The sequence below is a fragment of the Microtus pennsylvanicus genome, chromosome 22 (assembly GCF_037038515.1).
Source record: "Microtus pennsylvanicus isolate mMicPen1 chromosome 22, mMicPen1.hap1, whole genome shotgun sequence".
NCBI classification, from domain to species: Eukaryota; Metazoa; Chordata; class Mammalia; order Rodentia; family Cricetidae; genus Microtus; species Microtus pennsylvanicus.
In genome coordinates, this window is record NC_134600.1 from 7,171,445 (window position 1) to 7,198,052 (window position 26,608).

A 26,608-nucleotide genomic window follows, 5' to 3' on the forward strand; every position below is an offset into this window, starting at 1 on the left:
TCCCCTGGCTGGGCTATGTTCCTGAGGGATGGGAAACTGTAGCCTGAAAGCTGCTAATCCTGCTAACCCTAAAAGGTTCACTCCCATCAGCAACTTCTGTGTTGCATTAATAATAAGAAAGTAATAAAGAGAGCAGCCTCAACCATCAGTCTCCCCGAGGTAAGGGCCCAGCTTCCCTCCCATCCCCATGGTCCACTCTAATGGTCTTGCTCTACTAGGGCAGTAAGGTAGACTGATGTAAGTATTGCCTCTTTCATCAGAGCTAAATTCCTTCTCCCTCAGAAGCTCCCAGGGATTTTTCTTTTCACTAAAACATCTAGGTTGAGAGCAATATTATCAATACTTTGCCCTGTAAAATGACCCACTTGATTCATAACATAAACACAAGTTAAAACTACTAGGCATAAGGAAAATGGAAAGAAAGCATCAGGATATATAATCACATGCAAGAAAAACTTGAAGATCTGAGAAAAAGTCCTTTCTCAGACTCGCTGTCAGAGCTAGGGATCAGAACTCTCCTGCAGGTGCTCTGGGTCTTTGTCCACCAAATCATTTTTTCTTCTCAGTCGAAATCAAGAAAGATAATTACTTTCGTAAATGCGAAAAAATCATGAATAGACCAAGAATCTCTGATGAGGAAATGGGAAACGCTACTCAGACAGGTTTGGATGTAACAGGCCAAGAGTGCGCTGCCCAGTTATGTTTTATAGAATGCTCGTGTGGCCCATGAAGGAGTTAAACCCCCTCTCCGCAGAAATCATGGCATCTCTAGATGATGGGTTCTTTTAGGATGTTTTGGTGACTGAACACTGCTGAAGAGAGTACATTCTGTCCCTGGAAGCTGATTGTCTCTGCTCTAATTAGGCTATTAATTTTATTTTCATTTTTCAATAAGTTCCTTTCTCTTTCAACTTACCTGTTTTCGCTGAGCACACAGTAGTCTATTAGCTCAGAGGTGTTGCTCAGTCTTTGCAATCAAATCACTGGAATGTTTTCTTTCTCTCTTACGTCATTTCGTACTTATTTTGAGATGCTAATTTGTGATTTGCCTACATCTTGCCAATTCCATATGTATACATAGGGCAAAAGACCAATATCAATAATAACCAGTAGCTGCATTAATATTTTAAACACAATTTATGTTCATAACTCGAGACAACCTGCAAAAAAAAATCGAGTTTGTGGTTAAAGAGATGGATCATTAGTTAAGAGTCCTTTTTGTTCTTCCGGAACAGAATCCAATTTCCGGCTCCTTCATCAGAGGACTCAACTAGAACTGTAGTTCCAGGTCATCTGATACCCTCTTCTGCCTGCTATTGGCACCGCAACATACAAGCACACATCCACACACACACACACACACACACATATACACAGATAAAATAAGACTTTAAGCTTTAAAATTATTTCCTAAATATTTATAATCCACCAACATGTTTTCTTTTATGTAACAGGCAAAGGCTGAAATGGAAGTGTCTAATTAGACTACTCATCCAATATTTCTAAGATTGTAATATTTTGAATAAAAAAGAATATAAGTTAGGAATAAGGAGACTCAAAACACTTTTCATATTCACTGGACTTTTCCTCCACGCTAAATCATTTGTAAAGAAGCAGCTTTTATATAATCTCATGACTAGCTAAGCAATTTTCAAAACCCTATATGCCTTCTTGTTTGTTCTGTTCCTCATGGAAACAGTCAGAAGCATCCACTCCATACCGGTGAGTGCCACAGTATTGCTCAGTCAGCCTTAAAGCTGGGGAAGCAACAAGAGAGAGATGCCATGTCCAGTAGCAAGGGACCCCAGGGCTGTCTGAGAATTCCCCCAGCATTTTCAACCCTGCACACACCTGTCTGCATGCCCTTCATGTGTGCTTTCTGTCCCACAGTCCACGAAGGCTCTGGAGAAAGCAGTCAGAAGGAGACATCTACCTGTGACATTTGCCAGTTTGGTGCGGAGTGTGACGAGGATGCTGAGGACGTCTGGTAAGACGCCGTTTCCGTTTCTTAAGATGATATCTGAGATTAGTTGTTATTGTGTTTATTAGCTATTCTTTCAAGAAACACATCATCGGTATTTTTTATTTTCTTCTGACTTCCAAAGGCGGTAAGCAGAAAGGGCTGTGAGTTTCTGGAGCTCACTTGTGAGGTGGGTCAGATGAGCAGATGTCTTCACGGGAAACAGAACCATCACTGATGACCTACGTCACTCTCACCAGACAGAAAGGGGAATCATATTTACTAGAACATCTCTATAAAATAAATGTCATCTAGGAACAACAGATGACTTCTAAGTTTCTTTAGATTGTAATAACAAACACACCAGACAATGGATATCTGAAAACAACTGAAACATATTTTTACCCCTTCTTGAGCTTAGGAAGTTCAACATCCATCCTGGAGAAGACTTAGTGTCTACTTCCTATAGATAGCATGGCCTCTCTGTAGCCTAAAATATAAGGAGCAAGAGACCTCCCTAGTCTTCCTTTATAGAAGCAATTAATCAATTATTTAAAGAGGATTCAGTATACATGACACAATCACCGTTCCCAAACCATCTCTTCTCATGCAGTTTGGCGTCAAGAGTTTGAACATACGTATTGACAGAGAGCTCTAGCCACAGCAATTGCTATCATGATTTCTGATTTGTGGGTCTAAGTAACAGCTGAGATTTAGGAGAGGACACAAGCGAATTCCCACAGCCAAGCTGACAAGACACTTAAACCAAATACACTCTCACGTGTTCGCGGGCGTGCGCGCGCGCACACACACACACACACACACGCACACGCACACACACACACACATACACACACACACACACGCACGCGCACACACACACACACACACACACACACACACACACACACACACGGCTGCCTTCTAGCATTAGGGTTTCCTTTCCTATGCCGAACAATGACAATCCGCATTACTTTGAATGGGTGTCGAATACTTAGCCTCCTGAATGGTCTGCGTGTATTAGTCCTGGTCTGGTCATTTGGCAAAATGCATAAAACAAAGGTCACAGAGAATCTGGTATTCCACCTCTTCCCTTCCTTCCTCTCCTCACCCTTTCTTCCTCCCCTTCTCCTCCCTCCATTCTTCTCCCTGTCTCTCTCCATCTCCTTCTCCCTTCTCTTCTTTTTTCTTTGCTCTCCTCCATCTCCCTTCTCTGGTCTCTGTAGCCATCCCCCTTTCTTTCTTTCTCCTTCCCTTTCTTCATCTCCCTTTCTCCCTCCTTTCTTTCTCTTTTACGTATACTTCGTATCTTTTATAAAAACAGAAAACCTTTTATTTGCTTCAATATGAAAACTGTTTACTGAAAGCTATTAACACTCATTTTGATAAAACTTCTATGGGTAGAAAGAATTTCTCTAAAGAAAAATGAACACTTTTTAAATAAGAACAAAATGGATACATTGGCAGGAGCAAACCATTAGGGACTTATAATACATCTTAATGCTGAATAAGCCAAAGACACCACCTGAGTACACTGGGACATTTAGCTGTGAGCGCTATCAGTACCCAGCCAGACAGAATAACCATCTATTCATAAAAGCAGACATCAGTAGGCTTTCCAGGTATCAAACACCATCAGTGACCGGAGAGCTAGGAGTGCATCTGTGGTGCACAGACTAGCTGAAGCATCTGGAGGAGAAAGCATGTGTATTTTCTTAAGAGCATCCTGGACAGCCTGATGCTGATAAATTTATGGGCCCTAATGTGGGACATCGCAGAATGTCTTCTGAGATTCTTTAAGCATCTCAACTTGTGAGTTTAACCCCAAACTGAATCAAAATTTTCAATGAATTGGGATTTAGATATTTTTTAGTTATCTGAAACTCCTTAAGTGGTTATGGAAATGCTACTTTGAGAGAAATGGCTGACTGAAAGAATTACTGATCTCATTTCTAGCTTCCCGTCAGTTTTCATGCAGACATTTGTTTTCCTTTTAAAAAAATATGTACATAGAGGGGGGCTGAAGGGATGCCTCAACCCCTAAGAGCATGTGCTGCTCTTGCAGAAGAATTTAAAATAACTTCCTTTCCTCCATTTCTATGATTATCATATAATGATCAGTTTTAACTAACAGTTCACACTATCCACATACAGAATTTAAGACATGACATTATAGCATTACCTAAAAATGTTGGGTTGCCTACTGTGTGTTCTATCATTTGTACATGCTTGTCCAAAATGGCCATACAGATTATTTTATTTTACTAAGAAAAAATGAATTTTTAAGAGTTTGAATATGAGGAGGAAGTAGGTGTAAGGTGTTGGCATGACAATTCCAGCAAAGATGTAATTAAAATACATCTTTGCAACCCTGCCTAGAAGAACGAAATTGCCAGCTTAGAGGCGATGTATGTGCAGTGACTCCTCAGGACTGTGGGTTAGAGCTGATGACTCAGAAAATACTTACAGTGGGCAGTGGGAAAACATCCAAGCCAGCAGAGTGCTAATTCTAGTAATATTGCAAAACTTGAGATTCGCGGTGTAAATGGAGTTCAAGGATTTTTGTGCCGGGCTCATGGCCTCAGAAAGAATCAGCAGTTGTCCATGAGAGCCCAGCATGACACATGGGTTCAGAAGTAGCTTTGTTATGAAAATGAGAGGAGGGCAAGACAGAACCTCCAGGAACTGGGTATCACACAGGATAATGAATTAGTGACTTAACCAGGTCTACTTAGTGGGCCTGCCTTAGATGACCAAGAGGTAGAAGAAACGTAGCCTAAACTGGAGTAATCAATTTCAAGGTCAAAATGAAATCAACGCCAAGGCTGGCTGGCTGCTGGATCAGTTAGCTTTTGGCTAAGATATCTTGTACGACCCAGCCTGGAGACAAGATCAGTTCCAAATTCAGAGTAAGCCTGAACCTCCAGATGGGGACTAAGTGGCCGTGGCTGTGAAGATTAGAGACTGCAGGGGCAGTGAGCCAAGAGCATCATTATATTTCCCAGACAGAGTGAGGCTCGCTGATGCTCGAAGAGAGTGTAGTTTAAATGTCCGAGGTAAGCAAGAAAGAATTACGCTGACACCAGCGCATTGATTTTCATTTACCTAAATACCTTTGTATGTTAACATATTGTGTTTGCTTGGCTCATGAAGTAGATTGGAAACAGCTGAAGGACATGAGACCAGAGCAATAAATGAAGTTAAATAGGCATAGAATGAGAGAGACTATATAAAATAAGGTAGTTAGCACTCCGGGAGTGATCTGACCTACTGCTCTGCAGAATGCTCGCGACAAGAAGGGATTTTTGACACTATTGATTTGGGAGGAAACTATGGCCGGGTCCTTTTGCAAACATCAAATTCCTCACGGGCTATGGAGCAATAAAGAATACAGCATAATAGTTTGTGATACGGCCTCCTTTGATGTCAACTTTATACAGCTTTATGCATACAAATTTCTTTTTTCGTGGCTTAATGTGCAATAATAAGTAGGGACAAATAAATAGTAATGACAAATGCTATCATTATTATCCCTGGAATAGACACACAAAAGTACACAATTAATCCTGATCTTTCTTTAAACCTGGCCTAAGACATGAACATTTTTATTCCGCCATGGGGTTGAGTCAAGTTCCTCGAAGATCTCCCATGAGGAAGATAAATATTTTGTTAGCATTCATAAGTCAGTACACAGTCCGTTAATCTCCTCTCCACAGTCAGAGGAGGTTCAGAGTTAAGAAGCAAGACACACTGCAAATGAGGACTTACAAAAGAAAAAAGAAAAAGGAGGAAGGCAGCAGAATCAGAGGTCAGAAATGACAGTTTGAAGACGGTATCGAAAGGCTATAACGCTGCAGGAATGGATGGTTTGTTTTAAAAAGGCGCTATGTGCTGTGGTTTCATTTGAGGGCCTTTTCCTGTCTCTTTCTTTTTTTATGAAATTATCAAGACTGGAAAAATTAGGAAACGGTTAGTTTTCTCAATAAGAAAGCCAGACTCTTGCTACAAAAATGTCTTCCGCTCTGGGTGCTTACCTCTGTGTAAGAGAGGACTTGGCTTGAAGAGAAAGAGAGAAAACTCAAGCCGGATAAACCGTCTACATTGTGGAGGGCCGACGGCTGGAAAAGAGGCGTCCTTTATTGAAGACGGACTTCAGTTCTAGGAGTGCTGAGGAGGAGTGTGAGAAAGGACTGGAAGAATCAGAGGGATAATGGACACCATTAGAGCATGGCCTACAGAATCAACTGAGAATTGTGGGAGCACCCAGAGATCAGGAAGTCTGCAGGGGTCTGACCTAGGTCCTCTGCATTGTGTGTTGTGGCTGTGCAGCCTAGTGTTCTTGTGCGTGCGATTCCTAACAGTGTTCACTAGGACTGTCTCTGACTCTTTTGCCTACTCATGGGATCCTTTTCCTCCTGGTGGGTTGCTTGTTCAGCCTTTACGCGATAATATGTGGTTGCCTTATTGTAACGTTTCCTTCTGTCTGGTGTTTGGTTGATGTCCCCAGGAGGGTCTGCTCTTATCTGAGAGGACATTGATGGTGGATCTGGGTGAGAGGGGAGGTGGGGAGGAAAGACTGGGGGAGGGGAGGGAGTGAAAAAATATGGAAGAATTTTTTTAAAAGACAGACAAGAACAGTAGAAACATTGGTATCACTGATATGAAGAAAAACTCTTGTGTTCCTGCATGGGAGGGGTTAAAGAAAGAAAAAAAACAGAAGGAATTAAAAGGTTAGTTATTCTCTTTAACCACTATCCTGAAAAAAATCAAAACTTATATATTTAAATATCAAAGCGAATCTCAAATATATAGTGCAAATATAGTTTATACAGGAAAAGAACGGCTTCTAAATAAGAGGAAATTGGCTCATTGCAAAGTAATAAAGCACCGGCTGATAGCAGTGGGAATAAGAACTTACGAGTTCAGCAAATATTTCTGATACTTGGTTCATTTTAGACACCACTTTATATTCCTTTAATTATCTTACCTGATAAATTATCTCAGCGAGTCCAAAGTAGGTCAGTGGGAACTCCAGGCCCCGGGAACTCGTTCTTAGAAGTAATAAGCCTGGAACATTTGTGGGTCCCTGTCAGTCAAAAGTAGTTCAGAGCCCTGGGGTTGATAGCTGATTGAAAGTATTTTTTTTTTAAGGAGCACATTGATAGCTGGGCCTGATCACAGGAATGGCTGGGAACGAAGCTGGCTGAGTGCCGAATATTTCCAGAGTGTCAGCCGAGAGCAGGAGAAGGAGCACAGGTGTAGGAGCGGGTGTGGCCACGGATAGACAGTGTAAGGGGAGAGCCTCAATTATTATATGAGCTTGCTTGATAGCCCCTCACCGTTCTGACTCTGCGCTTGTAATGTTTACCACCGGCCACGCGGCCTCCATTAGCGATATTATGCTGGCTTAAATGCTGTTAATTTTCAGCACCCACGCATTTCTGTCTCTGAAAGCAGCCACAAAGCTTCCAGTATTGAAACACCACGCTGCATGTATATACAATGCCGGCAACTGACCGCAGGGTAAGAACTGGGAGCAGAGCAGCCCCGACCTCCTGTTCACAAGACTGAGCACCTAGCGTTGTTAGTTTTCTGTCCTGTAATTGGAGGAGGGTGGACAATTGGATATCCTTTCCTGTGGGTCTTCCACAGTTTAATCTGAAGTCCTTAGCATCCTGATCCTCGGATCTGAGCAGACTCCTTGCCACTAGAAAGACTGCGAGACCATGTGTTTCTGGCATCACGTCCAACCTTAATGCATTTTGGACGATGGAGACTCATGAATATTTGAAACAGGGCAATGGCCGGGGATGATCCTTGGCACTGAAGTTCGCCATACACATAAGTAAATTAGACGTTAGCTCCTGCTGACTTGGGTGCTTTTGGGGTGTGAGTCTGAGCCGGTAAATCAAGACCCCTCTGAGTGAACACAGCAAATGCCTTCTTCAGAAACTGCTCCTGGTTTCAGTGGAACAGACCCACTGCTGAAATCAGAATATTTCTGGGTGGAAGGGTCAGATAGGGCTATACATGGAATCAAGAAAATCATGCTTTCTAACCAGAATTTTGTTGTAAACTGACTTTATCCAGCCTTTCCTTAAAGGGTTTCCTTTTTGTTCTTTCCTTTGTTATCTAGCCTCAGAAGTGTAAAGGTGGTAAAAACCAAATTAGGACTGCCTTCCAACATGAATTTACTCATGATGACAATGAGAAAAGTCAAAGAGGAAAAAAAAACAAAAAACCAAAGGTCCAGTTTAGAAATCCCTTGTTTGTTGTGTGTATAAATGGCTTTTTAAGAAACTTATTTCGTGGTCGGATTTATTGTAACAGTCATACGCTTTCTCCCGTGAAACAAACCTTCACTCTAAGCACAAAGTAGTTGGTTATCCCCATTGAATCCATCCACTCTTTCACCCACTCCATCCCCATAACATGGATACCACTATTTGGCCTATGAGTGCATCCTGCCACACTCAAGTTTCCCAAGTAGATAAGGCTGCTGATGACGCTTCCACCCCAGCAGCCTGCAAAGCCCCTTCTGGTATTGAAAAAGCTAGCAGAATGGAGAAAACTTCCTGGCCGCTGCCAACTTGATTCCTCTCTGCCCTGTGACCCAAAGTGTAGTATATTCAACAATAGTGCTTCACCATCGAGCAGAGGTAATAGCCAGTATTGTTCTGGGGTGGGGGTGGGGGGTCTCCAGGATACTCCTGACCAAGAACTTGAGGGGAGGTATCCCGTACATAACACTGTCAGGCTGAGCACACGGACACTTCAAATACAAAATGGCTACTTAAAAGCCAATTGCTGTCCCATCCTCTCAAAACAGGGGATTGTGATTTATGAAGTTCCCTAAAACTTTTTAAATGAGCCAATTTCTGATACCTACCTAGCCTAGTTCAAAGGGAATTGGGCCCTTACGTTATGGAGTTTTCTTGATATTTTTCCAGGTTCCACGCAGTGACTAGACTTAATTACAGCATGACAGCTAGAAACCGGATCTACTATGGAGCACTGAAAACTACAGGAGTAACGAATTCTAAATTTCACCTCTGTTTTATATGTGTTAACGTTATATATTTCGGCTACGTAGTATCAATCATACAGCTTTTATTGTAAGTCAAAACAAAGTTATTGTAAATAGCAACGAAACAGAGTAGGCAAAATTCTCAACACAGATTGAGATTCTTCTATGAATTTAACTCTTCCATTTTTTCTCACCAGTTTTACAAAGACTCACTGTAGACTGATCCTGATAGCCTGACATTAATTGTCATAATAGTGAAACATTATTAACGAAATATTGCCTAACTTTTGGTGTACGGTGAACAAATTCCCACATTTGATATCTTTCAGAGTTTGGGGAATTTTGCTGATTTCTCAGTCTTGGAGATAAAAATAGGCATCTCATTATATTCCTCTGAGGAGACAGAAGTTTCACAAATGTGTCTCCTGGGTGTTAAGACACTCTCCTAAATATTTAGATTTATGGAGACTTTTAACTTGTACACGATGAATTTCAATGCACCAATAATTCATACTTTATGTTTTTAAGAAGAGGAAACTGTCGCTCACACAGAAAGGAAAATAAAAGTCTCCAAAGCCCCCGAACAGGAGGGAAAGCCTCGAGATTTGAGAGATCTCGATGTCTCCTTCTGCTCAATGTTTCTCAGTATGGGAGTCAGTGACGCCAATGAGCATGTCCATGTGCATATACACAAATAGATATGACACTTGCCTCTGGTGCATCATGTCTTTAGTGTAGGGTCTCATGCCTCATAACAAAATGTAAAAATAAAGTTCATGCATCTGGAACAGTAAAACCCAGCAGTTAGCACACCCAAAATGACCACGCTACACGGAACGTTGAGGGTTTCTTCTCATTTTCCCTCCGCATTGTGTAATTTTCATCTCTTTGGGTTTGGGTAAGGATATTAAATTCTTACGGCTGGTGAATATTTTTACTATAGCTATGTTTGTGTGTGGTTAAATGCGGTTACTAATTGGAGGGCTCAAAGAGACATTTCTTTATCACAGTCTACCTGCAGCTGGGCTGTATTTCGGTGACAGTCATTGGAGTGCCACACTCAACAGTGTTTTTCATAGGACTGTGCAAAGAACAGAGTAAGGAAAAATCCAGGGACAACGTTTAATTTTGTTGCTCGCTACCTGGGAAAAAGTTCATGGGCTATCTATCCACTCTCAAGAGGCAGAAGAAGATACATTACCATATATTATATTATAGATTATATTATAAATGTCCAATTTTGCCGTAAGAGACCCTATCTCAGAAAATAATGTGGAGAGCAAAAGAAGAGGACATCCAGGATCGACTTATGGTCTCTGCACACATGCACAAACAGCACACGCACACACACATATGCATGCATGCACACACACGCATGCATGCAGACACAACACACACGCACACGTGCACACACACGCGCACGCACACACAGTACACGCACACGTGTGCACACACATGCATGAATGCACGCACACACAGCACACACACACATATGCATGCATGCACGCACAAAAATCAACATTGCTAGAGGTCTAAATAGTAGATGCAGGAAGGAACGATAAAGAAGGATGGATGGAAGGGGGAAGACGGCAAGAAGGATTGAAAGGAAGAAGTAAGACAGAATGAATTTCTCTAGCCCCTCAATGAAAAAACAAAATTACTCAGAGATGACCTGATTCATCCTTTTTCACTATGCTATGAATGAAATGGAGGAAATGAGAACAATGTCCTTGGGATGGACGATCATCTGTGGATTATTTACCGTGTTGTCTTTTCTTGGTCACTGCAGCCTTTTCAGTGCCTTTAACAGCTCATACTGTTCTCTAAGCTCATTTCATCAACCAAAATTGCTTTGAATGAAGTCATAAAGGAAATACGAGGTCCAAAATAAGCCATAAAGGCTGACTCATAGTCAACTAATATTCAAGTAGGTATGTCTGGGAGAAATATACAACAATGCATAGAAAGTTAAAACGAAAAATATAGATTTACATGAGAAAATATCGACACATTTCTATTAAAACTATAGATCGCCTCCTACATGTGGAATGTTCGGACATTCAGATACAACATCCAAGCATCAGTTCTAATGAAAAATAAGGATAGGACGCTGTAGCTCACTTTGGCATTTAAGTCTGATTGAATATGACTTACTTTCATTAGAAAGCAAGCTGACTTGGGGGGAAAAATACAAAAGAATTTATTTGCCTTGGCTGCTCACATTTGAAGATTAAAAAGGAAGAAGAAAAGCCCTGCACTATTTAACAAAGCAACAGATTACTCATGATTCTTCAGAGAAATATAATTATTAGATAGGTTGATAGTTCAATGGGACAAATAGTTGAGTAATTAATCCCCATATAGGTAAGTGGGTTGATTAGTAGGTAGTTAAAGGGGTTAATTGTAAATAAATAAATAAATAAAACTGGCTTTAAGACCAAGCAGTTGACAAGCCAGAGATTGTGAAGCTAGTATGGCATTATTCTATTTTGAAAAACAAAATGAGGAAATAATAATGAGAGTTGCATTCCTTATTCCGGTGAGTAGTCATGCCGTCCTAATTGATGCTTATCGCCATTTTTGTCCACTGGAGTTTCTTTATCTTCAGCAGATCCTAGCTGCTCATCACTCTTTGCCTGCCGTGATGACTAAACCTTTCCGGAGGCTACTAACCATTTATCCTTCTGCCTAGATTGAGGTGGTGCTGATTCACCGACTTTGATCACAGAGTATGGTAGTACCAAGAGATGGCCTCATTGGTTACTCCAGTTTATAGTACTAACCCACTCTAACCCTAAATAGCCAGAGTCATTGCTGTGGTAGCATAGCAATTCAGTCCTTACCTACTGACTCGGAGGCATGAGACCATTGAGCTGCAACAACACACCACACACACACACACACACACACACAAACACACACAGTGTTTGCTCACATTTCAGGACAGCTATGCTGACTTAACATGAGCTTGCCTTTTCTTGAAGCCCTGGCAGCCTATTCTTTCCTTTAATAGAGAGAAGATGAGAGAGAGAGAGAGAGAGAGAGAGAGAGAGAGAGAGAGAGAGAGAGAGAGAGAGAAGAAGTGGTCCTAGATGGGACTTTTATCAGGCAGTCTTTGAAGTGACATTCTCCATTTTCACTCACATTCCACCGGCTGTAATATTCGCCATATAGTAAAAGTGTCATTAAAAAGAAAGAACTTCATCATGAGTTTCGGCAATGGTGCCCGAAAGAAGTATTAGATTCTGGAGCGTTCTGGCCTATCAGGGGGGGATTCATCTTAGCACTTGTGATGAGTGGAGAGGTATACAAAACATAGACAACACTATTTCCTTTAAGGAACTCGCATCCTGAGCGAGAAAGGGACGGCAAATGAGCAATAAAGAAATAAAAAAAGCAATATGCTCTCAGTAATGGGTATTTCGGATTGTGCTAGCGAAAGGTGTCTTCTCTGAGAACTATCACTGGAGGGGTGTCATGATTACTTGTCCTGTTGCCGCTATAAAGTACTCCTAAAAAAAGGTAAATTAACGGTGAAAGTGGATTTTTGTTTTGTTTTGTCTTTTAGTTCACAGCTCAAGGGTAAAGTCCACCATGACTGACTGGAACAGGAGCTAAGGCCGTTCTCTCAGGAAGCAGGCAATGTCAAATGCAGTGTAGGGTCAAAGCCCATGGACTCGTGCCGTCCACATTTACGATGTGCCTTCAGGCCTCGAAGAACCAACACAATCCCTGACTGGCTTGCCTCTAGGACAAGCAATCCCTCATAGATGCTCCTGGAGGCCCGCCTCCCACTTAGATGCTGTCAAGTTGACAGGACAGTTAACACTAATTATCTCAAATGGAATGTGAGAGTCAGTTATGGGAAGGTCTGTGAGAACAGTATTTTCAGTGAGGAGAACCCCCCTGGTTCAAAGGCATAAGAGTGAGGATGAGTCCAATATTAGGAAAAAAAAAATATGAAACCAGCCAGCGTTCAGGGTGTCCTCTGCCCACATAAGATGTGAAAGGGTCTAAGATGAAGGTAAGGGAGGGATGCGTGAAGGTCCAAGTGAGTCTTCATAAAGAGGTTCCTTTGAAGGACAGTGAGGACACCCCAGATGCTCTGTTCTCAAAGTGATATGGGGGTTTGGCAATTTCTAGACTCATCTCTTTCTGACACCTTCCAATCGACCCCTGAATACCACCAATACCCCCTTTTCTCAAATACCAGGGAATGGCTTTTCTTGATTCAGTTACCTCCGTGCTGATTCACCCTTACCTGGTGCATAATATCCAGGAGAGCAGAGACATCTAATTTGTGGCTTCTTTGGTAGTAAGCACAATTCCAAGACAACACTTAGCTCCTGAGCATGCACACGAGTAAACGGGTGTTGATGAAGAAGCGAGAAAATGAAAACAAGTCAAAGGAACAGCGAGCAGTGTGCCCTTGTATTTCTGCCCTCTCCATCCCGCCTTCCCATCTCTGCCATCTGATCCCCATGGCGTATGGGATTCATGGGAAGAGCGTGGAATCAACCACTCTGCAAGCATCAAGGGACTAGAGAACGGATCAAAGGGAGATGAAAACGCCATTGCTGAGCACTGGGGAGGCTAATGGGACAACCTGTCAAATCAGGGCTGGGGCGGGAGAGTCAATTTGGAATCAAGAAGGGAGCTGGTGAGACCAAGTTCCGTCCTGAGCCAACTGACGAAAAAGCAGAAGCAAGTGGAACGCTCAGTAGGCAACTCATTACAGGCGAAGTTGTGTGATGCAGCCAGAAAGTACCACAGGAGTTCAGAGAAGCCTAATAAAACAACGAGGTTTGAGGCGAGAAGTCAGAACAGACACTGAGGTGGTGCTGCAGGAGGACCTTCTGCTTTTTCAGCCAATAGCTGCTGAAATACCAGCCCACTGGGGCGTGGTCTATTTATCTTTAAAAGGAAGAGCGGAGAGCCTCAGGGCGCTCACTTGCTTCCAGCACTTCGTTCTGGCTCCTAGGCACCTTTCCTGATGGTTGGTGTTTTGTGAGTTTTACCCCCCAAAATGAATACCCTTTTACATCCTAACTGGTGTGGGATTGTTTCACGCATTATCTGGCGCCAAACCAACCCCCCCCCATCCCCCAGCTCGGCTGCCTGCCTCTGGCTTGGCTACCTGTCACCTGCTAGGCGGCTTGGCCAGCTTGGCTTGGCACGAGCTCTCCCTCAGCCGGAACCTCCACGCCTCTGGGGATCCACAGGTATGGACAGTCTCTGCCAGTCCAATTTGATCTATACTGAGCCGGCTTTTAAGTTCCCCCTTGCAATGTGAGTCACAGAGCTCACAGCTCTGTCTTTAAGTTAGATAGGTATTAAGAATTGTAGATTAATAGTCATCTATGTCTGTCATATTTATAGTTAATCAGGTTCTTTAGATACATAGAGATTATATTTTGCAGTCTTCAACCTCTTCGAAGAGCTGTAAAAAATGGCATTTAATTTAATCCTAGAGTTCTGGGTAGTGAGACACAATCACTCCTGGCAACACCGACCTATTCCCAAGAGATTGTTGAGCACCAAAGATACTCCACTTGGAGCTTGTCTTCTTCTTGACAAAACCGGCCTCTGGGCAAGGAATTGCCCATACCTCAACTACTGACAAAATACACAGTATCCGGAAACGGATAAGCAGAACTGTCAAATCTTGCCAAGACAGGGTAAGATGGTTTTGAAAAATCTCTTGCCTGTTAAAAATAGTCTGTCAGTTATTCTAGGCCTTAGTCAAAGTTGGTTGCTTCAACGCTGAAAACATGAGTTTGGGTGATTGCCCAGGTACCCAGTTGTCTCTGTGATTTGTTGCATATTTTGGAAATTGTTTGATTGTACTTCCTAATTACTCAGGTAACATTATTTCCCTTCTCAGATCTTCTATGGGGATGAAGACTAGATAAATGTAGCAACTTTCCTCTCATGACTTGTCCAAGTTATTTATTATACAAGACTTGGGCTAGTTAGAATAGGATATTTGTTCTTATTGAATATAATTTTGTAGTAGGTTTAGAATGCTCTTACTTAAACAAAAGGGGGAGGTGCTACAGGAGGAACCTCGGCTCCTTCAGCCAATAGCCGCTGAAGTATGAGCCCACTGTGCTGGGGGAACGCCTTCCACTCCTTCAGCCAATAGCTGCTAAAATACCAGCCCACTGGGGCGTGGTCTGTTTATCTTTTAAAAAGAGCAGCAAGCCTCTGCTCGCTCTCTTGCTTCCTGTGCTTGGTTCCAGCTCCTGCTCCAGCAACTAGGCTCCTTTCCTGACGGTTGGTGTTTTGTGAGTTTTACCCCCCAAAATAAATACCCCTTTAAATCCTAACTGGTGTGGGATTGTTTCACGCATTAAGGTAGTGAGAGAAAAAGTAGACATATGGGTAAAATGACATGAAATATTTACTAAAAATAATGAGATAATAAAAAGCACGGACAAGTAAATTTCACCAGTAGTACCTGGACAGACTGAGATGAAAATACTAGAAATAAGCCAACAAGGGGAAGCCCTGAGCGCTGTCATCCCCCATGTACTTAATTAAAATAGAAAACGACTGCTTTTGCTTCTGAACCTCTCTGCTTCCTCACACGCAGAGCAGGAGAGAGAATTCTACTGCTTGGTCACTGTGGGTGGGGCCATTCAATTGTCTAGTTCAAGGCAGACCTGTGACTGAATTGTCAACACAGAACTCCTCAGGCTTTTATTTCCCTCATCCTAGAAGAGATACCATTCTGCTTCAATAGGGAGCTGCTCTATCATCCTGGAACCATAGCTAGACCTTGGCTATATTAACCCGCTGTGCCGTTAGGATTGTTTGTGGCTATGATAACACCTTCCCTTAGCGGATACCTGAACATCACGGGGAGGAAGGAAGGATGGGTGGAAGACGAGACTCACGCCTGCATTAGGAGAAAATGGAAAATCTGAAGATCTTCAAGGACGAAGAAGACCTGATGTTAGCAAGGCATAATGAGCGATTTACAGCCCAGTCAGTCACACAGGCTGCACAGTGGGTGGAGCCTGGAGACATCACTGCAGAGGTGTGGCCTTTGCTTGCTGCAGAGCAGGGCAAGCTAGGGGGGCTCAGAGAGACTCCTGCTTCCTCCTCATCTGAGAAGCCTAGGGGGCCTCAGAGAGACTCCTGCTTCCTCCTCATCTGAGAAGGCTAGGGGGCCTCAGAGAGACTCCTGCTTCCTCCTCATCTGAGAAGCCTAGGGGGCCTCAGAGAGACTCCTGCTTCCTCCTCATCTGAGAAGGCTAGGGGGCCTCAGAGAGACTCCTGCTTCCTCCTCATCTGAGAAGCCTAGGGGGCCTCAGAGAGACCACTGCTTCCTTCTCATCTAAGAAGGCTAGGGGGCCTCAGAGAGACTCCTGCTTCCTCCTCACCTGAGAAGGTTAGGGGGCCTCAGAGAGACTCCTGCTTCCTCCTCATCTGAGAAGGCTAGGGGGCCTCAGAGAGACTCCTGCTTCCTCCTCATCTGAGAAGCCTAGGGGGCCTCAGAGAGACCACTGCTGCTTTCTCCTCTACTGAGACAGCTGGTAGGCCTCAAAATAGACTACTGCCTTCTTCTTCCTCTCTTCTCTGATTTGTCTGAGGGTCAGATTTGGACAGAGAATGGCCCCTCCGGACCCCCAATGACGCAATGCCTGAGACGCAGTAGAAAATAGAAACAAGGGATCAGATCCCGAGGCAAAAGTAGGACAACAGTTTGCCCCCTGTGAAAGAACAAGCGCTTGATTGGGCTCTGACAAGAAGGAGGTATTTACAAAGATAAAACCTGGCTTACAAGAATGAAGCAGGAATTGATTTTCCATATGGGGCCTACCACTGTGGAGATTAGTAACACGACAAGAGGACAGAAAAGGCAACGCGTCCATTTTTGCTCCAACAATCTGCCTACGTGCATGGCTCACTCCCTGTGGGAAGTTCTGAGAAGGGAGCCGTGAGAAATGCAAAGCAAAAGGGTGTCTTTTCAGGCTCGCTGCAAATTTATAGAAACCTAATTTTAAATTGCTTATGTTTGGGGCCAGGTGTATTGGCACACATCTTTAATCCTAGGACTGGGGGGACAGAGGCAGGCAAATCTCTGAGTCTATGTAGGTAGTTTTGGGCCAACGAGGACTCCATCATAAGACCTTATCTCAAAAATAAAAAATATTTTAGGTGTATTCCTTAAAATGATGCTTGAGATAATTATTTCAGTAGTTGACGCAAAATTGTAAGTTTCTTTGTGAATCTTCAAAAGTATTTTATGCTGCTTTGGGGAATTTCATACTGTATATTTTGGCCACATTCCTGGAGGTACCATATTCATTAGTCATGAGAAACAGAGAATTCAAGTTGGTAATGACCAAGCAGTTTCCTTTCTGCTAGCTAGATTTCATAGTATGAGAAGATGCTATGTAGGCTGCTCTGGGTAGAGGGGAAGTCTTAACTAGCAGAGAACCCTATAAATTGCAGTAATGACCATCGTGGCAATACATGCCCGTGGATACCACAGTGGCACAAAAGTTATGTGGTAACCAGCTGCTTTCTGATTAAAGTCAAGTCTTACCAGAAAACCATGGTTGGGAGCACACAGTGAAGTTGCTATGATTTTGCTAAATGAACATAGAATCCAAACTGCCCTCTACCTTCATGTCTCACTGTGGAGTTTAAACAGAAAATGTTCCCGCCAGTGCTTATACCTGAAACCAAGAATTATGTTCTTCTCGTTGTTCTTCATTTTTGAAGGAAGAGACAAAAATCAGTAAAAATAAATTCTCTTAAGAATTTTCTGTCACAAGAAAAGAAGTCTTTACTGCCTCAGAAAAAAAGGTTTTACCAGGGTAGTCACTCAAGTTTAGGCTGCCTTGCACCTAAATCACCGGCCTGCAATGACCACACTGAGTCAGGGTTTAAATCTGCCAAATCTGCCTTGCTTTATTCCCTGGCCACGATTCCAGAGCTCCTGCTGGCTGTATTTACTAGAGAAAGACGTGCTTGGAAAGGGAAATGGATGGGCGGGGGTCACACAGGTGCTTGCTTGCTTAGCATCCTGGTGTCTTGAGAGCACCGGCTTTGCCTCATCATCCCTCAACAAAGGCTCCTGTGTTCTTAACAACAGCTTAGTTAAGAGCTGAGATACAGGTTGCTTGTCTGGCCGTAGATTTTGGTGTTGCCAGTTGTGTGGATGTGAACTCATCCTCACATCTCAAAGATTTTCATCCATAGGAAGAGAATTTGGAGAGGTTTTCAAAGGTTATTGGGAGCCTAGGTACAAACCATTAGCATTAACCCAATTTCCTTTGAATCTCTTCTTTTTAAAATCGTATTGAAAATTCTTCAACATGCTCCTTTCTTGCTTAGGTCTTTTCTCTTTTTCCTTGTGGTGCATGTAGTTGAAGAGAGAGTCTTACACAAGCTAAGCAAGCACCCATGCTGACTTGTTTTTATCAACCTGACTCATCAAGATACCCGGGAGCTTAAATTTCAGAATCACATCCATCAGATTGGCCTATAGGCCTGCCTACAGCGAGTTTTCTTGATTAATTATTGCTGTGGGAAGATCAATACCACTGTTGGTAGTGCCATACCTGGGCAGGTACTTGGTCCTGGGGTCTATAAAAAATAGCAAGCTGAACACACTTCCAGGAGGAAGCCAGGAAGCAACTTCCCCCGTGGCCTCTCCTTCAGTTCCTGTCTCCAGGACAGGACTTGAGTTCTTGGCCTGGTTTCTCCAGATGATGGACTGTAACCCCTTACTCACCGAGTTGCTTTGGGTCACAGTGTTTATTGCAACAACAGAAACCAAGCAAGAATAACACCCTGCTGCTGAGCTGCATCTCTGACCCGTGGGAGTGAACCTTCACCATTCAGACTCGATGAATGGTTCTCGATTAGTGTTGTTTCTTTTTCCATTTCTGGAGCTGCAGGATGGCGTCTTAGCTCATCACAGAAACGCTTCCAACATCTCCAGTGCCACAATTTAAGTAGGTCTCGAATCGCAGCACTTACTCCAGTCACATGGGACAAGGGTTGAAAGGAATGAAAACATTCAAACCTATTGATTGGGATTGTAAAAAGATGACGACGATTTTGATTTGTTTTTTTATATTTCAAATGATGGTGACAGTATTGTATAGACTATTCAAACCAAAGGGAAAAAATCACGCTCCTCTGAAATATAGGGGAAATTATTTACTGTAGAAAGGGCCGTTAATATGGACAGCCTCCAATATTAAAGATGTGATCTGTTTACTACTCAGATGGGGCTCTCACGCATCCTACCATGTTCCTGAGTAAACCAGGGTGGAAAGGACTCCCAAATACCACACAGCATTTACCCTCTTGTATGGCTGAAGGGAATTGGGACCAGGGGGGTTTTAGAAACCATTTGTCCCCAGAACCCAGGCTCCTCACCATCCCACTGAATTGCTTCCCAAATTGCCATAGTATCACAAGGCTGGCTTCTTGAGACTTTGGGGATTTTACAATCTGACCATTTTGTATTTCTTCTTATAAATCTAAAGGAAAGAAAAGTTGAATAACCTGCCCAAGGTTATGCATGTCCATATTTTTCTCAACATAATAACCCACTCTAGTTGAAATTCATATCTAGGATTTATACAGAGTAATGAGGAAGTCATGACATCTTTTAATTGAAGGCCAGATAAAAGAATCATTTTGATCTTGAATTTTTATCTTTATGTCCAGGAGTGAAAGGTAAAAAAAAATGGTGTGAGCCAAAAGAGCCCTTTACCAAGACTGCTTTTTCATGAAAGAAGGAAACCATCCCTTAGGCTGGAACCGTTTTAAATAGACCATGGTCATTTACCTTATGAAAAGCGTCTTTGAGGGGAAAGAGATGGCATGACTGAGCTAACCCGTTGAACTTGAACTTCCATCCAATATATAACTTCAAGAGAAGTGTGGTCCCCCCCCAGCTGGTGCCATGTGTCCTATAAAATCTTCCAGGTCACTGCACTGTAGGTCCAGGTGGGACTGACAATACCATGTCATTCCAACAGAACAGTTTTAATTTTATTTTTAACTGTCAAAGTTTTCACTGCTCCACCTTTCTAGTGTAAAGGACATATATTATCAGAATGACCCAATTTCAAAGCCAGAAGTTGTTTTCCTTGAGACAATTATTAACTTTGTAGCCCTTTTATAAAACCAAAACATAAAAACCCCAAGAAAATATCTGAATCTCTCTCCTTGAAATCACATAAATGCCTCAGCATAGTTATTAATTGCATCTATTAGATAAAGACTCCCTCGCTGGAACTACAAACTGCTGTTCCTACACCCGGACTGGCTTTGTGTTCTTAGTTGACTTTTTAGCATCTCTGAACTAGCATCACTACCTGTAAAATAAGAGACGTGACAGAACTTACCCAGAGGACTTTTAGGAGCTGGATTTTAAAATGCATATAAAAAAATATTCAGGGCAGTCTTTGGTGCCCAGTACGTTTCTGATGCCACATATGTAAACTTGGCATCTAATTCTCATGTATTTATCTCTCCTTAAGGCTTGTGTTTCCACCTGTACACAGATGAGGGACAGATGATTTTGCAGCCTAACTCTCAATATGCTAAGCATTGATCCATTCATGTAACACATACTCACTGAGAATCTAAGAGGTAGCCATTACTCCAGGCAAGAGGATGAAACAGATTGAAGTTATGTAACTGAGCTTACTTCCTATGGGAAAATACAATAATAAGCAGACCTGTAGTTCAATAAAAATCAGTGCTTAAGTAAGATATAATGTAGTGTATTTGGACTTAACATACAACAGTTTTAAAGAAGTAGGTCATGAATAGACAGTTTTAGATAAGATGACACAAGAAAGATTTCCTAAAAAGACAAAATTTTTTAGTTAAAATGTGCAGGATTGAAAAGCAAAGACTATGGCAATCAGCTCTGTCCTATGCTGGGAATCCTTTGATAAGCACAAACCATGTACCACGTGTGCTTTGTGCTTTCTTTATTCTATGTGCCCAAAGTTACTTCATATCGACCACCCTCCAAACCTACTCCATATGTGATGTTGTCGATGCTACCCTCCTGTCACTCAGGCAAGCAATTAACTATGACATAGTTAGAGCTTGCTTTCTGTTCCTGTCAAACGTACGTGCCTGCATCCTTCTACTGAATCCATTTCCTGTGACTTTGACATCCAGAATCCCTTCCCTTCGGTCTTTGTTTTCCTGTTGATACCACTGTAGCTAAGATGCATCTATGATTAGCATGTCTATTTGAATCCCTCAGCTGGTGGCTTGTTTGAGGTCTCAGCCCAGCTCCATAGGCATCAATGGTCTATGAGCTCATAGTCTCAATATCTTCACTAATATTTTCACTGAAGGAGGGAGAGGTTGGACAGTTTAAGATCGTCTTAATTCGGTGAAGCGACAATACCCAGTCTCTATCTCTGACACGCTGGAGTAGAGGGCCTTCTCCACTGGAGCAGAAAGACCATATTAACAGCACAGGGATGGACTCACCTCTTTCTCAAAAAGCAAAACAAACAAAAAAGGCTACTGATGATTCTCCTCACTGAACACATACAATCTCTTTCTATGCCTATAAGGTTGCATTATGTCTATTGCTCATAACCATGATGGAGAGACAGACCACTGGCTTGCTCCTCCTCGACACAAGAGCCCCCCAGTACCCGAGCAGAATTCAGTATTCTTGCTAGAGCAAGGAAGATAAGGAGAAAAATGGCTTTTGAATGAACATCAGATAATTCCTATTTAATCCTCTACCAAATAAACAGTTGCTTGTATAAGAAAGCATTTAAGAGAAACTTATTGTTTCTTTCAATAGGGTGTTGCTCACTCACTTGAGTTCCAAACTCTTTCTTCTTCGTGCCCTAGATCGGTTGATCTCAGTGTGCAGTCCGGGGACCAAGGTATTATGTGGCGTTTTCATTTTTCTTCTCACACAAATGCACAGTGGCGTTTTCCAAAGGCTACTTGATATGTATTATTCAGCAGATTCAATGCGAAAGATGGTATTAGAGTCCAGTTATCTTCTATTAAGGCAAATATTAAAGGGATTTCAAAAATGCACACATTGCCATTCTTTTCATCTACGTTATTCTTAGAAGCCGTATTCATTTTCATTAAAATATCGTATGTCAACACATAGTGAAATATTACTGTGTCCAAATGAATTTAAATATTTAAGAATTCCAATGCCTGTTTTAGTTTTACATTTGGTAAATGCTGAAACATGTGACGTTACTTAAATAGAAGATCCTTGGGGTGTTCAACAGTTTTCCCATCCTAAAAGGGTCCTGTAAGCAAACACTTGGAGAAGTGCTGCCTCATCTTTACCTAGTGTCTTCACCATTGATGACACTTCCTAAATACTGACAATAAAGACCTAGGTTGGGCAAATCTTCCTCAATGCATTGAATACCACTGTGCTAGGTTTCCATGGTTGCATAACAAATTATCCAACAATTGAGCAGCTTAAAGGTCAGAAGGTTGGTAGGTTCGTAGAGTGTGAATACCAAGAAAAGAAATAAAAACACCCAAGGGTTTTCGATAGTAGTTTGCACCTTAGTGGTAGAAGAAGAATTTTAGTAGTTCTGATTACAAATCAAATATTTAGCACTAGACACAGCAAAGCACGATACAAAAAGAGTATGAAAATTCAAGCTAGTTACTAAAAATATTTTTTCTATTCAAGACAACTAGCAAATAACAATCACCACAATAATTCAAGGGTGCAAGATTAGCAAAAGAAATGAGAAAAATCTTTCACAATATCTCCTTTCTACTTGTTGAACTAGAGATGCCACACATCCCTTTCCCAGTAGACCCAGAAATAATAAGCCAACAATACTTTGTGGTTACCAATATGATGTTAGGAAAGCCTTCTCTATGTTCTCTCTCTCTCTCGCTCTCTCTCTCTCTCTCTCTCTCTCTCCATGAGTTTCTCATCCCCCTCTAAGGCAAGGAAGCCATTAGCCATGCCCACAGTCCTGACCTGAAAAAACTCATAAGTAATAAACTATCTTTCGACCATGAGGAACAAATTCTGCCCAACCTTTCCTTTTGTCTTTATCAAATTTGCAGCCTAAGTTGTTGGTCAGTTTAGGGAAGCAGCAATACATCCAAACTATGGTAAGTTTCCTTTGCCATTTGCATGTCTTTGGGGCATAACTTTATGTGTTCTTTAGCAACCTCTGGTTTGAACAGAAGGGCGTCTTGAGGCTGACAGCATTCCCACATCATTGGCTATAGGAGTAATCCACCTACCTCATCCTCGTTTTGAGTTATATAAACTCCCGTGGCTGGGGGAACTGCTGGAATTCTGTGTGCTTGGAGCCCTGACCGTATCGTATCACACATTATAAAGTGTGGCAAGTGCCTACAGATGTCTGTCTCGTTCCTACTCATGATCCACTGTTTCACTCCAATTTACTTACAAAACTTGAAGATAGTCATTAAGAATTCCAAATTGATGGCCGTATATGCAGGCCTTTCGTGAACAGGTCCCATGTGTCCTTGAAGCTTGCCCTGCCCATCACTTTTCACTAGGACCAGCTCCACCCTGGAGGGTGATGGAGTTACTGAAGAGAAGCAATACCAAGAGCCAAGCTCACTGATTCTGCTCACCACAGGCTTACGTTTTGAACTCGCTCCTTTTCCCTGTGTGCTATATAATTGCTGTGCTAGGCTCTTTTTGATTGTTTTACAGTGAGAAAATACTCTGTCCAAAACAACTTGAGCAGGAAAGCATTTGTTTCACCTTACATTTCTGAGAGACAGTCTACCCTAAAGGAAGCCAGGGCGGTGACACGGGGCAGGCACCTAAAGGCAGGATCCGGAGGCGTAACTCCATTGTCTTGTTCTGTTGCCTGTCTTATTACACCCTAGGCCCACTGCCTAGGGATGTTAGGCGCTCACAGTGAATGGACTAGACTCTCCTATCTCAGCTAGCAATCAGGAAGATGCTCTCCAGATGTGCTCACAGGCCAAGCTGATGGAGGCAAAGTTACGATTGGAGGTTCCTTCTTCTCGAGTTTAGTTGGCAACCAAGATTACCCGTCACAGTGGCATATATTCACATTGTCTTGTAGACTCAATCTCCCCAAGGATAGTGTTCCCCTGATGTATTGCCTGACATTCTGGGTTTTGCACATAATATGCCACCTATAATTAGGACTAAATGTATACTTTTAGATAAGTAAATGAATGAATTATTCAGTGTACCTTGAATGTCAGTCATGAGTGCTTAGAAACAAAATGTATCTGGTATGGTCCTTAGTATTCTCATCAAATGTTGTGAGATTAAGACTGTCTTTACCTCTCCAAAGCCTGTGCTTTCTATGGTTTCTCAGGCCACAATTACTAATTTCTCTCTCTTTTTTTTAATTTCTGCCTTGTCATGGACTGCCATCCTGATAAGCTTGGTTTCTTTCTGATTTCTTCAAAAAATCTCATTTAGGTAATTTTCATGGGTGAACTACTGGGCTTGTGAAGAAAATTAGACAGTACAGCTGAGGGGTATCTGGAGAACGAGCTCCATTTGTACTTTGAGATTTGTTTTAATTTCAGGTATTTTTGGTTTGGGTTTGGTCTTTTTTTCTGGTCTGTTTTGCTATGGTGGGTGGGTGGGGGCTGCACCCTTTTAACGGCTTGCCCATGTGATCAGGCTTTGTCTGGACAAATAATGCTTCCCAGTCCTTGCGTTCAGTTTTCAGAAAAAGAAATGAAAAAAAACAACCTGGAGCCTTTGTAGATCTAAGCATTTTTCTTCCGTTTTCTTCCCTGGTCTCTCCACAATGCCAAAGCTTTCACTTCTGTATCAGTTTCAGGGGTCTTTCATAATGACAGAAATGGAATCTTTGTTTCCAGGGAGCAGAGCACAGAACGCATCAGTGTGCCATTTAAGAGAAACTATTGTGTCCGCCTTGTTTATGCGCTCGCGCGGTAATAGTGTTTTAAGGAAGGCTGGACCCAGCCTCTGCCTGTTTATTCAATATAAACAGAAGCGTCCCCTTTTGACGTCGTTAAGAGCAGGGTGTGTGCTAATTTTGCCAAGTAAAAGCCACTGCGCTTGCCCGTATAAATCCTGGTCTAAAGCAACCTCGCTGCCTCGCCATAGTGTGGAAGTGCACATAAAAGATAATACGGCAATGTTCATCAAATATTAATGCACACTGACACATAGCCATCTATTATAGCCGCAGAGTCCCCACGCTGAGCCACCGGAGGGCTGCACCCGCCTCCACCCTTGTCTTTTTTCTTCAGCTTTTGCTTCTTCCTCCCAAGCAAAGCAAAACTCTCTGCCCCCCCCCCCCCCCCCAAGTCCAGAAGCAGACTCACTGGTGTCCTCAAGGCGGTCCATTTAGTTACAATAAAGTATCTATTGGGATAATATGTATTCAAGAGAGGGATAACGTTTATCATTTGAGTTTATGACCCTGGGAGCTGAGCAACAAGAGAGCCAGCCAAGGCCTTGGTGTAAGAGGGAGCTAGAAGTTCCCAAGCCGTGTTTGTATTTATTTCTTTACCAATTGCTTGCCAGCATTTCAACCATAAAACCATTATGTTTTGTCCGTGCTTTATGGAAGGATGTATGACTGGCCAAAAGACAGTTCAACTGCAGTTTAAAAACAAATGGGTTGGTTAAATAGTTCAGCTGGGAGTGGATTTTTTCTCTTTGTGCTCTGCTACAAAAGCAATTGTGCCTTGCCTGGGCCCTGCATCAGACGCTGGACCTCCCTGTGGCTTGTCATGGCCATTGAAGCCAGGACCCATCCCACATCCTGTCCCATTTCAGGCCGCCACACCTAGAGGAAGGAAGCTCGAAGATCTGTTTACATACTTGCAAATCTTCCAGTTCAAGAAAGTATACGTGCCAAAATCCAGCGCCTTGCTTCCAGCTAGACTCTCCTCTCACTGTGGGACAAATCGCTTCCCCGTCGGAAAAACTAAAATGCAGGTTCTGAATTTTATACCTTGTGATGAGACGGTGAAGGTTTTCTTTTTGTGACACAGAAAAACGGCCCCTGACCTTCATGGTTAATGCGAATAAAGGTTTCCACCATCCTTGGAGTTAAATGGACTGCTTCCCATGTTTCGCTTTGAGCTTGTTTACAAAGAACCGTACCGTCAAACGTGCTCATCTCTGTGCTGAACTTTTCCCTCTGGTAAGCCCTTATCCAGCGCGAACTTGGCCAGAAACTTCACACGTGGTTGTCGGAACATTCCTCACTCTCTTCTGATCAATAATTCAAAAGCTCAATAGAAGAGCCTTCCACTGAAATTGAACATATCGTTAAGAGTCCCCGGAAGGTGGGCATCATTCATTCAAAACAGCCATCAGCGCTCCACGGTCACCAACACAGTGGCCAGGATAGCTTGAAATCTGAATTTCTCACTGACTAGCGAGGCATAGCCTCCATACCAATGATTTAGTCCGGAGTGCGTTAACTTTGGATTGTCTCCCTTCATCTGGGCATCTGTCCGCTTCTCACAGGCAAGGCGGTGGTATCCTCATCCACTTCCTCTTGGTCCAGGCCCCTGCTTTTCATTAATCTTCTCCCAGCCACACAGCCAGCTCAGGGCCCCGTGGATATAAGAAATTATCCATGCAGGGAACTTAATTTAGA

The 26,608-nt window shown here is 42.6% G+C and overlaps 1 protein-coding gene across 3 annotated transcripts in view; it reads left to right on the top strand.

The window, feature by feature from the left end:
- The window catches only part of LOC142840012 (tomoregulin-2), a 268,103-nt gene that overhangs the window by 133,696 nt on the left and 107,799 nt on the right, over positions 1 to 26,608 (top strand). For all 3 annotated transcript variants that reach the window (XM_075956493.1, XM_075956496.1, XM_075956494.1), the window contains one exon: positions 1,891 to 1,987. In XM_075956493.1, the coding sequence (XP_075812608.1) occupies positions 1,891 to 1,987 (97 nt within the window). The remainder of the gene's footprint in view (positions 1 to 1,890; positions 1,988 to 26,608) is intronic.